The sequence below is a fragment of the Ptychodera flava genome, chromosome 6 (genome assembly GCF_041260155.1).
Source record: "Ptychodera flava strain L36383 chromosome 6, AS_Pfla_20210202, whole genome shotgun sequence".
Taxonomy (NCBI): Eukaryota; Metazoa; Hemichordata; class Enteropneusta; family Ptychoderidae; genus Ptychodera; species Ptychodera flava.
The window spans coordinates 39326190-39340247 of record NC_091933.1 but is presented as its reverse complement, the minus strand read 5'-3'; the positions used below and the strand labels follow the sequence as shown (position 1 = coordinate 39340247).

At 37.8% G+C, this 14058-nt stretch overlaps 1 protein-coding gene across 4 annotated transcripts in view; it reads right to left on the bottom strand.

The window, feature by feature from the left end:
* The window catches only part of LOC139135751 (ATP-binding cassette sub-family C member 9-like), an 87956-nt gene that overhangs the window by 33594 nt on the left and 40304 nt on the right, over positions 1 to 14058 (bottom strand). For 2 of the 4 annotated variants that reach the window (XM_070703422.1, XM_070703421.1), the window contains exons 2-9: positions 10637 to 10873; positions 9712 to 9906; positions 8236 to 8385; positions 7892 to 8047; positions 6412 to 6546; positions 4190 to 4352; positions 3645 to 3685; positions 3025 to 3318 (exon numbers count right to left, since the gene is read on the bottom strand). In XM_070703422.1, coding sequence (XP_070559523.1) covers positions 3025 to 3318; positions 3645 to 3685; positions 4190 to 4352; positions 6412 to 6546; positions 7892 to 8047; positions 8236 to 8385; positions 9712 to 9906; positions 10637 to 10873 — 1371 coding nt within the window. The remainder of the gene's footprint in view (positions 1 to 3024; positions 3319 to 3644; positions 3686 to 4189; positions 4353 to 6411; positions 6547 to 7891; positions 8048 to 8235; positions 8386 to 9711; positions 9907 to 10636; positions 10874 to 14058) is intronic. The other 2 variants (XM_070703418.1, XM_070703420.1) reach the window with 2 other exon arrangements.

Sequence of the window (14058 nt, the reverse complement as noted above, 5' to 3'; positions counted from 1 at the left end):
CTCAGGAAACATACAAAATTCAAGATATCTTCACGATATTCATTAAACTGATTTTGATCAACCTTAAGAAACTGTATACAAAATATCAAAGCTATCAGATCAGTAGTTTTTGGATAAAAAAAATTTTGACCAAAATTTCGGAAAATTGCCCCAAAATTACAAATATGAAAATTTCGATTCAATTGACATAAACTCGATAGAGGTTATCCTGAGGAACATGTATACCAACTTTCAAAGCAATAAGATAGGCGGTTTCAGAAAAAATATTTTTTGACTAAAAACTGAAAAAATACCCAAAAAATAGAAACATGCAAATTTCATCCCAATTTTTGAACACCTAATTTAGAATACCTAAAACAACCTGCACGCCAAGTCTTCTGCCCAGTAAAAGTGATGTATTCATTGCTTGGCTTCGATAAAGTTTGTGTGAGATGTATGAAAGTGTGTGTACTAGCGTGTGTGCTTCACGAACTCTGCGGCGATCGAGTGGCGAGGGCGCAGTCAGTATTGCAACATCCTTAGCTCTGTTATTGAACCAATCTTTTTGAGATTGGGGATTTAGCCGGGCGGTTCTGTTTGCGGCCTCTGCTGCTAGGTGATTGGGTACTGTGCGATGTGGGTTTGAGCCCGATTGAAAACCACCGTATTCTCTAACCTGGGTTGATAGTTCTGCTGGTGGACAGAATTGTCCCTGAGGCTGTCTTCCGCCCAGTAGAAGCGATGTATTCATTGCTTCGCTTCGATAAAGTTTGTGTGAGATGAATGACAGTGTGTGTACTAGCGTGTGTGCTTCACAAACTCTACGGCGATCGAGTGGCGAGGGCGCAGTCAGAATTGCAACATCCTTACCTCGGTTATTGAACAAATCTTTTTGAGACTGGGGATATAGCCGGGCGGTTTTGTTTGCGGCCTCAGCTGCTAGTAGATTGGGTAACGTGAGTTGTGGGTTCGAGCCCGTTTGAAAACCATAATTTTCAACCCTATCTGACCAACGATTACAGAGTTTTAGCAATTTGCAGGATTATTCCTTTTTCCCCTTATTTGCATATTTTGACACTGACAAGTTCATTTGAACCAATTCACATCTCTACCCCAAGATGCACCTGTACACCAAATACTATGACAGTTGTAGCTGTGGAAACGCAGCTATCTGTTGGCGGGTGGGGGGGGGGGGGTAGTGTGCGTCGCTATGCGGGTCATCAATAGGTCAACCCTGGCATAGATAGCTGCGGGCCAACTACCAGCGAAAAGGGGTCCATTATGACAACACCATTCATCTGATTATTGCTCACTCCCTAATTCCTTTTGTGAACAAAATCTCTGGTTCGTTTTCGTAATTCGGCTGATTTTCCAAGGAGTACTCAAGATTTTAACTCCAGCAGTGTACTTTGACTTCTATTGATATGCTAATAAGGACGTCGATGATGCGCGATGGCCGGTCAGAGTAAAAATCTTGAGTACTCCTTGGAAATCAGCCGAATTACGTAAACGAACCAGAGATTTTGTTCACAAAAGGAGCTAGGGAATGAGCAATAATCAGAGTTCAGGCAGGTATAGGTCATTTTATGAATTACACTCACTTTGGTTATTTTGCCGTTCAAAGTTCCGACACAAGTGGTGTCGTCGTAATGGACCCATTTTCGCCGCTGGCACAGTAAGTGAGGCTACCCACAATTCCCCTTGATTTGTTCACTCAGACATTTTTTGCTAAAGGCTTTTTCAATTTTATCAGTTTCTTAACAATTTTTAACTTACAATTTCAGTTCAGGATTATTTGTTAAAACTATGTTCCAAAATTATTGATAAGTAAATTGAATGAGAAGTCAATATTTGGAGGTACTGAAAACTGCACACTTGTCAAGATAAAGTTATCAGCAACTAAGATGGCCTCATCATACCACCTGTTAGACATGCAGATTTCCTGTGTTACGAACATTAAAAAAAATTAATACCCTTTCTTTTGCCAACACAGATGCAACTTATTTCCTTAGTTTCCTTGAAAATATTGTGTACGGCTGTCAAAAATCTATGTCGACAAAATTACAAAATTGCTCTCTCCTCAGCGGAAAAGGGGTTGATCTTCTCATTATTCACAGTTGGAAATCAGAAAATTATGATTATCAGAACTATGTTGCCAGAATTTTGAAATATGTACCGAGTTGTTCTCTTTACAGAAGAAATTTGCTTCAGTTCAGTGAGTGATCTCCGTGTGTACAGATCATGGAGAATTATGGGTAGCCACACTTACTGTGGCTGGTTGGCCCGCAGCTATCCGTGGTGGGGTTGACTTTTTAGTGACCCGCATAGCGACGCACGCTACCCTGCCAACAGATAGCTGCGTTTCCACAGCTAAGACAGTAGGTGCTGCGGTTTAGGAGTTTTTGACGTGGACGGACATACATACACACATACATAGATACATACGTACATACATATATACATAGAGACTTGCAAATGGGATGCAAATAAACTGATTCAGCTTATACGATAACCTCACATTGGTATACCAAATGTGAGCTAAAAACGTTGAAGAGGTCAATTTGGCAATGGACTGAAAGGCTTTACTGACACGACGAAAAAGGATAACTTTTCCAAACAAGATCTCGTTTTCCTTGTTACTAAGTTATCGATCAGAAAAAGTGTGGATGATGCAAAGGGTGAGGTCAAGGTATTTGTGGATCGGGAAAGTACTGAATGATTGACTGTCCGATCGACATATAGTATAGATTAATCAGAAATATCCCATCATCCAGGTAACGACAAATGGCCGTTCAAACATTCCATGCAGAAGGACAAGCCTGAGGAATCTTCACATCCTTTTGAGTAAAAAATGTAACTGGTAAAGTGAATAGGGACCTTTTTGACTCGTAGTTTCATATTGTGAGCTGCTTAACAATCCGTTTTATAGCCATGATTAAACTGGATTTTAACTCGGAGGATCACAAACAAAAACCATAAAAGCCAAAGTTATACCTATTCACGATTGGTTGACCTAATACCAGAAAGAACTGAACATTATCATACCATATCGCCATCACCGTCCTGAACGTGTCTTCCTTCGTCATCAAATTCCTCCGATGTTGTAATATAATTGAAACCTCTTCTCAATGGTAGAAGGCCATTGTCCTGCTCTTTTATCTCTTGTGAAATGAAAAACTGTTGCAGCCTTTTAACGCTAGCAAAAGCATTTGCAACGAAGTTGAGAGAATGTGGAAGAATCAAAAGGGGTAATGTCAGTTGATTAAACAGAGCAAGAGCAGCGAAAACTAAATCAGGCGTCAACGGAACTGGACTTATAAAAGAATATACCAAAAATGACTTGAAGGTGAATTGTACGTGTGTGTTTGTTTGTTTGTTTGTGTGTGTGTGTGTGTGTGTGTGTGTATGTGTGTGTGTGAGAGAGAGAGAGAGAGAGAGAGAGAGAGAGAGATTAATCCTAATGTTGAATAGTTATACTACGAAAACTTCATAAAGTTCGAAAAACACAGCCAGGTGCACTTGACACGTGCCCAAGAGTTGCATGGTTTCGGATAAAGTGGTAATATAATTATATTCTTTTGTGAATCTCGCCACTTGTTATAGCACGGTCCCTTTGTGGAGGAACAATGGGACAGGTCAAATCTATAAGGAAGTTATAAACTTACTATTACTGATACCATGAAATACGATGTATCAGATGTCACTCCTGCAAGAGAGAAAAAAATAAATGAATACATAGGTATTTGAAGTTTCAGTTGTCAATCAAGTTGTCCAAACCAAAGAGTATGGTAGCTTTGATGCACATTGCAAATTTTTTTGTCAATTTTGATCATAGTTGTGTCGTTCGATCCAATTAAATAATGTATGTATAGTGTTACTTTTACTTAGATCACACCACGTCCATGCTATTTTAAATACAGTTAACCCTTTGAGTGCTGTGATTTTTCCAACCAAAATTTCAGTGCAACATTTCATCAATTTTTATGAATTTTTGTGTAATTTTTTTTTAATAATTTCAATCGAATAGAAATCACATTTCATTGGCTACGGTTTTTTATCAAAATTTTTGGCAAAGATTTGAAAACATTTGACTGGGTTTATTTTATAGAGGCTAAATAATTGATTTTGGCGCTCAAAGGGTTAAATAGCATGACGAGAAGGGAATGGTCAAGTTAAAGCAAATACTATTAGTACACAAGATTTCACTTACGCATGGCAATCATACTGGCTCCAACTTTCATCGTTGACTTCATTTGCTTCTCTCTGACGACTTCGATGGCAGAACAAAACATTTCCTCCCATCCATATAATTTCAACAATTTCATTCCTTGCAGAAGTTCCTTGATTTTCTTCAGCCGACTGTCAGAAATTTTCTGCATTTTATGAGTGATTAAACAAAATCAATAGAAAGTTATCTGACCAACTGGGCTAGATTATATGCGGTTTCTAAAAAAATGAACTGAGATTATACGGCCGAAGAATTACTTTACGACAAAAATGACACGGAATAGTTACACGCCAACCTATTCAGGAAAAAGAACAAGTAAACTTTAGGGAAAGTACACGCTAACTGATTATGTTACTCACTCGATTTTTCAAAAAATATTGGGATTTTGCTAATTCACACTGTGAAAAGGTCATTAAATATAACATTTTTGTTGAAGGGTTAGACGCTGGAAAGCGACAATGACGAATGACAAAAATACACAGAAAATACAGCTTATTAAGTCCTTGGCAAAACTTTGATAATTCTCCCAAAGTCTTGAAGCAAAGGTCATTGGTGAGGTTCAGAAATTTACCCCTGAATTCACGAAGTGAAAATGAAACGTAAAAATACCATTATTTAGGCAGCATCAAACCATTTAATTTTCGGGGCTAATCACAGATAGTTTTGGGAAGGTCACTTTTGCTATTTTCTCTTTGTTTTGGATCAATAAACCTGGCCATAGTGTATTCACTATAAATGTAACAGATTAGTAACAAATGAGTTCCGCTGTTATTATCACTTAAAACATGAAAAAAATCCATTTTGCTTTGCAATACAAGACAAATCCACATGGGCTTGTACATCATAGTTTACTCTATCTGATTAAAATCAGATGTAGAATACGGCGACGTCTTTACTTAGGCGGTATTCTCTTGCTGTCGCCTCTCGCTTATAGCGAGACGACAGCAAGATAATACTGCGTAAGTAAATATGTCGTCGTACGTCTACATCTGGTTTTAATTAGATTGCAGTTTACTGTGCCTGTACAAGATTTCAATCAAATTAGTCCACGTATGCTTGAGTAATGCTGTATGCAATAATCGAAACAAAATGGGCGTTTGACAGCCACATTGGATTGGATCGCATCGCGAGAAACAAGAGACTCTATGACGCAAACAGCACATGAAGGTAAAATAATTATCGTAGTATCAATTCAGTTACTTTGGTGCATGGCTATTTAAAGTGCCACTTTGCGTAAGAATACTGATTTATTCTCCCTCTTAAATGAATACAGCCTACCAGAAGATACATGCATTGGTGTATTAGGCCTGTAATTGAATTTATTCGACATCAACTGTGTGGTACAAACATTAAAAGTATGGCCGGTGTTGAATTACAAATAAAATTGTTGTGATTCAACATTTTTGGATAATCCGTTTAGCTTTGCAATATATTTGGGGATTGATGATAGAAATGATTTCATGAACACATACGTAAGCCGATTTCAATTACATCGTCTTTATTTCTAAGAGGCAACAGATAAGTGCCATGCCCATAACCAACTTTCCAGGTGCTGCCATGAATCTATTTATTTGAGGAGTATGTCTCGGCTTTATGCTTCCCGGATTTGCAATAATTTACTTCAAGTGCACTGAGTTATCTATTATCTTGGGGTCCTCTGTATGACTATGGCCAAACTTCTTGTAATCTCTATGACTCCGTGAATCGGAGTAATATGTCAAGAGGTTACATAATATTTGGCCTGGACGTTAAAAAATATAAAATTATGGGAGATGTACCTACGGATGGACACTTACGCGGTTTATCATCTTGGGATCCTCTGTATAGCTGTGGGAGATATACCTAGGGGTCGCTGACTTAGTAGTGACTTCATGTAAGCTTAATTACATTGCAACAACACACAATTCATATTAAGGAGCTATCTACACAAACCATTCCCATGGCCAAACTTCTTGTGATTTCGATGCCTCCGTCAATCGAAGTGATATATCCAGAGTTTCCATAATATTTGGCTTAGGCTTTAAAACAATAAAGTAAAGGCATGATTTCACGCGTTCAATATATGTTAAGAAATTATAAAAAGATTTTCTATGCCATAGCGTACAATTAAAACCTCACTCTAATTATCCAGCTTGCACACTCCTTACTTGTTTACCTTAAGATTGTAAGTCACAGCAGTGAAGCAAATAGCAAAGTAAACTTACCAAGAGTGTATCCTGAAGTCGGGAAATTGTATTGGTTAGTTTTAATTGCACGGGAAATGTGATGATAAGTAGGGACGATCCGATTAGAGCAGACACGCCCATTTTTACATAAAGAAGTGCGAGAAGACCGAAGACCTGTGGAAGAAAAGACAAAGTCTCAGTAAGCAATACGGAAGTACGAATCTTATCTTTAGTGCCCACGCAGTAGGGGACTTAGAGATTAGGCCGTGTCCGTCCGTGTGTGCATTCTGACCAGCGTTTTCTCAGGTATTTTTGAAGCAAGTTTTGAATAACTTGACCTAAGTATGGTACCTATGGTTTCACAATTAATGCATATTGCTGTCACAAAAAATTAAATTTACTTCCCATGGATTCATTTTCTTTGATATTCAGAGGTACATCCTCTGAATCTGAACCGAAATGAGCCTTGGTGTCTGGCATTCAGATTTGTATTCTCTGATCCTAATCTGAAATGGTATTGAATCACGACTGGTATTTGAACAAAATGCACACCTTAATTCACGGGTAACTTACGCCTGACTTTTGACCCTGGGGTTATCCTCGATCTCATCAATTATGCACATATCTAATTCTAGGCTTCCCAATGGAGCTAGGGGTCCAATTTTTGCGGGACAGGGATAAGTACGGGGCACACTTTTTTAACAAAATTTAACGAGACTAGAATGACCTTTGACCTCAATGTCATAAATATACCTATAAATCAGGAACCTTGTGGATATTGAAATATTCTAAAGAATTATTGCATGCTTTGGAAACTAACAACAGCATGTACACTTCAATCCGCACACTTGATTTTCCTAAACTGTAAACCACGATCCCTAACAACAAACTTATAACTAAGTTGTCATCAACAGTAAGCCTTCTTTCACAAGCATGGCAGTCGTAGGTATAAACAGATTGTCACCAAACTTGTGATCATATTAAGACTTAGAAGTGAGACACAGCTTTTTATATTGTCTTAAAGTTGGTGACACAGGGATTTTCACAAAGTAGGTTCAATTACATCTCATAAGAAATATCAAAAAGTCAAGTATATGGAGAGACGTGATACATCTCCAGTGAAAGTCACCTGAATTATGCCAAAAGGGAGTTACTATATCCTTTGAAAAATTACGCTACATTAGCAAGTAGTGATTCCCTTATCTTTACAAGACAAGGTCTGAGAATGTTTTACCATGTATATCCCGACTGTATCTTTCCCAGAGATGTTGTATTGCATAAACACGATATTTTCTAGTTATAGTGGTTAAAACGGTCGAGTCTATCATTGCAAAAAAAGAGATTTACAAGATCATGGCCAGGTAATTTAATTCGATAAATTATATTGAGGGTGTAGAGAACGGAAGTTTGGCTTTGTCTTGGGTTTTAAAACATTTAATCTTTTGGGATACTTAAAACTGAAACATTAGAAGAAGCAAGTCTTATTTAAGCTATGCAGCAATGAAACTTTACCACTTACTTGATATGGAACAGCCCAAAGCCATAAGTGTGATTGGCTTAACCAGTGCAGTGCCATGGCATCTACTGACATGTGATTCGTTATTTGTCCAGTCGTCATGCCGCCATTTGAAGACATCCATGTTGACAAGCGCAGGGATTTTTCGTAGGTTGCGGCCTGAGAATGACAAGTCGTAAAGATTGAAAGCAAAGCCGCCCTTTAAACTTAGGCACACACATAAAATCCACACCTTAGAATTAGATTGTAAAACATGTCGATAAAATGAAGTAAAATAATGAATCAAATATAAAAAAGCTTATGTTCAGTTTTCATAAATGTCGTATTTACAATTATAAAGGCTCTACCTGTATTGCAGTCCGTGAGTATATGGTCACCCAGTCAAGCATATGCCCGCCATACTGAACCAGTATTCCTCTGATGACAACCGCTAGAAACATCACCACTATCAATACAAATCCATTACTGAAAAACTCCTGCACAGTCATGTGGCATTCCTTTAAACGACAGAGAATTATCAAGTTTGAAGACATCTTTATCACTCTCCCATCAGTTTTCAATCCTGTATCATAGTCAGTTCAATATGCTTCAATGTCCATTACATGAATAGGAAAAGAGATGTTTACCGCCATCCTTTTATTTGAAATTGAGAGCGAAATAGACGAGTTTATGCAGTGTCTTATATAATATTTACAACTCTTTTACGCAGAAGGTAGAGAATGAGAGCGTGAAATAAGACTGATGTTCGAGACGAGCTGTGTACCCATCCAGAGGAATTTCCTATTGTGATAAAAAGTCAACCGTCCGTGAACAATTATGTTAAAGATATGTCTGGTTATACGATTGACTTTGAGTTGCAAATGTTGGTTACGGATGTCCTTTTCACGAGGTAGTCACAAAAAGTTTAAAAAGAATTGACCTTAGGCTGCATCCACCAATACTCGGGGGATGCCAGGAATCGCAATTGATATCTTAACTCTTTTTAGATTCCCTCCAATACATTTAGAAACATTTCAAGTCATCCCTCTAAGCGATAAAAGTTTCCAATACCCCATCATCATAGGACTCACAATATCAAATTAAAACTAACAATATTAATCAAAACTTTTTTCAGCACTCTTTGCTTGTACATCGACATAAATCTCTACACCCTTTCATGTTGAAATGTTAAGTATTCAACTCAACACTGTCTGCGTATGTGTTATTTACACTTATACTGCTCGCAGTTGCATTTTAATCTAGCCATTAATTGATATGTCAATAATAAAATAATGCTTCTCTATATTCATATTCAAGATGTGTTAACAAGCTTAAATCATCATGACACGATTTATATAAAAATATGAAGTCATATTCATCTACAGATATTTCATGTCTGTACGATATCAGGTATTTACCTGGCAATGCTCAGGGAATATGAATATTTATTTCTTGGAGGGAATTTTCAAAAGTATTCAACAGTGTTATATTTTATTAATCGGAGATCATTAAAATCTGCCAATCAGATTTTCAAAAACTGGTTTCCGAATAATTGACAATCTGCCATTGGCATCTAAAATTGTCTATCAGGCATCTCAGAAGCATGATTCCAATTCCTCTTTTCAAGACATTATTTTACCGAACTTTGAAATTTGAAAATGTAAACAACAAGGGAGCCAAACTATTTTCAGATAGCCTATACCAAGTGTAAATCTTTCAAATCCCCCTCTAATACCCTAAGAAAATTCAAATTCTCATTTCCTAAAACCACCTCCCCAGTATTTGTGAAGGCAGCCTTAACTTCCCATCCATAGAAATTTGAAACGTCTCAAAAGGTAGCTTACTTTAGCTGTCGCATGTTCTTCATTGTAGTAAATCTTGGTGGCGTATGACACTATACCACCGACCGCAAGTGGTGGTATGAACATAAATGTGTCTGCTACTATCTTGATGAAAACACTAATGAAGATTATCGAACCATACGCCTTTAAGTAGACTCTCCACAGGGATGGGGTTTTATGTAGCTTGTTGGCCCTCTCCTGAAATACAATTGAAAGCACATGGTCATCACATGCAGTTGTTGTAATAACAATGAGGTCATTTATGTCCACCTCAACTCTGCTTTGCATCAGCGTTATACAAGATTTTAAACTGAATTATTCAAAAAGAAAATGTCAACTTTTAGCTGTTGACATTATCATTCAACTCAGCTGTATAGTAAAACAGTAACCCAATATCACCTCTGGGAATCTTATACATGAAATTAGTGACATACGATTACAAAAACATATAGGCTTACTCAAAGGGATCATAATGATAGGTTCATACTTGTACCAGGGTATAGATGCCTGTTTTTCTGGCTGTAAAATCTTAGTACGATATGTGATCTACAGAGGATTTCACTTCAATAAAGGGGATTTACAGTTGAGGCTCCGGGTTGATGTGTTGACAGCTAACCTCCAAAGATAATTGCCGAAAGCGTTGTACTTCAGTAACTATCCAATGAGAAAGCTCTCCCTCCTCCAGGAGAATAATCGACCTCGCAATGCATGAAGCTTCGTTTTTTCAGCAGAAAAGTTGTGATGTACGCTCTCTGCATCCTGATTTGATATTCCCGCAAAGCTACATTAACCCCTGAAATTTACCTTCTCGGCCTCGTTAGCATCTTCGAATTTTCTGTAGATTTTTTATATGAAAAATTTTCAGGTAGGCAGCCCCTGCATCCTGATTTGATATTCCCGCAAAGCTACATTAACCCCTGAAATTTACCTTCTCGGCCTCGTAAGCATCTTCGAATTTTCTGTAGATTTTTTTACATGAAAAATCTTCAGGTAGGCAGCCAAGGTCAGTCACCTCTAATGGTCGTTTGTGTCCCAGAACAAAAAGCCAGTTTAACGTTGAAAACATTGACTTTGACAGTAAACTGTTGAAATTGTACAGGTAGAACATGTTCGTTTTCTTGAAATCGGCCGTGTACTCTTTTTTATCGTTACTGTATCTAAAGACCTGAAATAATACAATAAAGATGTTGTATATTTCTGCTTAACGTAGTATGCGCCTCGAGAATGAAAGGCTTAAATTTTTGCTCAAACTTTCTACGAGGCATCTTTCAATTATCCTCTTTCAAAATCACAAATAAAAATTAGGAGTCACCATGCAAGTTTGATTACTAGAGAAACAAATTACCCATGATTTACCGATACTAGTACCTGAAATTCAAAATGGCCGCCACCCCCGTGTTAATTCTATGGAGAAAAATCAAATTTTCAATGTTATGTAAAGCGTTCCTGTATGTCCGCAATTATAACATACAAGTCCCTAGAAATGTTTATCAACAAACATACAAGCGAAATACACAACAGACGAAAGCAGTCATTTCTGACTACTGCTGTGCTCTCCCTGGCCTTTCATAACCATTCGTAAATTTTCGAATTGGATTTGAAAAATATTAGTAAGCAGCACACATTATGTAACGCTGACCCATCTCAAAAACACTTCTGGTACTCAATGAATTATTTAAAGGGGATACAAAATGATGACTTTATTCAAGATAGGAAATTTGAGGAAATCAGCTAGACAATAGCAAATGAAAAATTATTCTTTTTACGTTCATACACAGACTACGCTTTTTTTACACTGAACACTCAAATTTTATTACACATTTCAAAAGACCTATCGCATCATAGGTTATGAATGCTTGTAAACTTTACATTCTTCTTTACTGATGGGTATTCGCACCTTAATAACGTGTGCCATTTTGGTCAACTGGTCCATGAATATTATTCAATTATCAATACACAATATAATACTTTTAAGTGTATTGTAACACAAATCATAACTCTCTCTCTCTCTCTCTCTCTCTCTCTCTCCTAGCTGAAGTCACTTTGCCACGTCCGGTTTTTAAACTACAACCACTGATCAGAACATTCAGCAGTCAACAATGACCAAGATTCGTCAAGTTTAATAGCACACTGTGACTCCGTTATAACTGCAAATTTAAATGCGCTAGTATTGTAGTGAGAAACTGAAACTGGTGATCCTCTTAATGTTTCCTTTCGAGAGATAGAAGCTTCAAAACGCTGCAGACGATCGTCATTTTGTGGTCTGGATAAACTTTCGTTGTGTGGAGTGACTTTGCAGAGTTTTGTCAATCGAGCACTATAGAAAACTATCAGTATTCATAACATTTGCCGAGAGAGTTTCTTGTAAGATGTTTTGAAGGAAACGTACTAAAATTGATTTGCGAATTCCCTGACACATTCAGTGGGTAGCTGGTCAAACTACAAATCTATGATCCATCAACTAAGATTCCTGGCTAAACTTAAACCTTTATCATGGAATCTCGCTTCTTGTTCCATACCTCACAGTCAAAAAAACCCAAAAACAAAACAAAACAAAACAAAACAAAACATAAAAAATTACGGTATGGCTTTTGTTCAACCACGGTCTGGACCATAGTTCGACTGTCTTTTTCCTCTTCCCCTGCTTCCTTATTTCCTATTTATTTTCGTATCAATTGGCATTTTTATCCCTTTCCAAGCCGAGGATACTCTTCATCTAAAGTGTTTGTAATTGCCCGCTTCCCTCGATCCGCTGCTACCGTCCATTCAGAAATTTTAAAGTTGACAGCATGTAAGTGTTTGGTTGTCTCGAACCTTCCCTTATACAATGCGCTCCACTATCAGAGTACACGACCCGGGGATCTTGAAACTTTTTGGTCAAAGTTGAAAGCATAACGCTACCACCCGACAGTTACAGTCCAAAAAGTAGGGTAGTTTTTGAAAGACGAGATACGGATATGAGACTAAGGATTTCTGCACAATTCATAATCGTTACCGAAAATTATCGCTGTGGCGATAACCTTTGACCCGAGCGCGATCAGACGCCACAGCATCGCTTCGCTGCAATATCACAGTATAGCAACCCACCAGAGATGGACGAGCCACTCCGAAGACATGATGCACATCAACGGGGTTCCCAGACACTTCGCACCAAAACCACTTCGCACCATACCATCTCGTCCCATACCATTTCGCACCAAAACCACTTCGCACCAAAACAACCTCGTACCAAAACCACTTCGCCCCAAAAGTCATGTCCCCCAAACCACTTTGCCCGAAACTTATCGCTAACTGGTAAAGCTGAAAATAACCACCTTCCTGTCATCCTGGGACTGAAATCTTGAAATTGTACGCATTTCGCGAAATTGACATCGTGCAATTCCGCGCACGGCACCTGAGTTGTAGCATTTGCGTGTTTCTTTTTTCTTATTCTATCGTTTATGGTTTCATGCAACAATAAATGGTTCGTGGTAGCCAAAATGTCCTATACATTAATGATTCCAAGTTGTAGGTAAAAACTACCAGGCGCCAAATGTAAAATAATTATTTTACACATAAGAAGAACATATTCATACGAAAAGGGTGTATTTTGCATGCGTTTATCAATAAAAAAACTACTATAGCATAAGTATAAATAAATCAATACAGACGTAAGTAAATACATATATGAGTGAAAAAAACATACATATATGTGAACCAATTCACACAAGACATATGAAGACAGACACATACATACATACGTGCATACGTACGTGCATACATACATACATACGTACAAGCATACATACATACATACATACATACATACATACATACATACATACATACATACATACATACATTCATGCACTCACGCACTCACGCACGCACATACATACGTAAATACATACATACATACGTACATACATACATACATACATTCATACATACATACATGCACTCACGCATATACATACATACATAAGCCCATATGCACTCATGCACGCACGCACGCACATACACACACACCCACACACTCATTTACATACATACATACATACATACATACATACATACATACATACATACATACATACATATACACACATACAGGATCGAAAAGTTTACATGAGGGGAACAGAATCGTATGCGTATATCCACTCGCACACATACACACACACTGCTCTGAAAAGTTTACATGAGGGGGAACGAAATACGCATGCCTATATCTACTCACACACACACACACACACACACACACACACACTGCTCTGAAAAGTTTACATGAGGGGGAACGAAATACGCATGCGTATATCTACTCGCACACACACACACACTGATCTGAAAAGTTTACATGAGGGGGAACGAAGT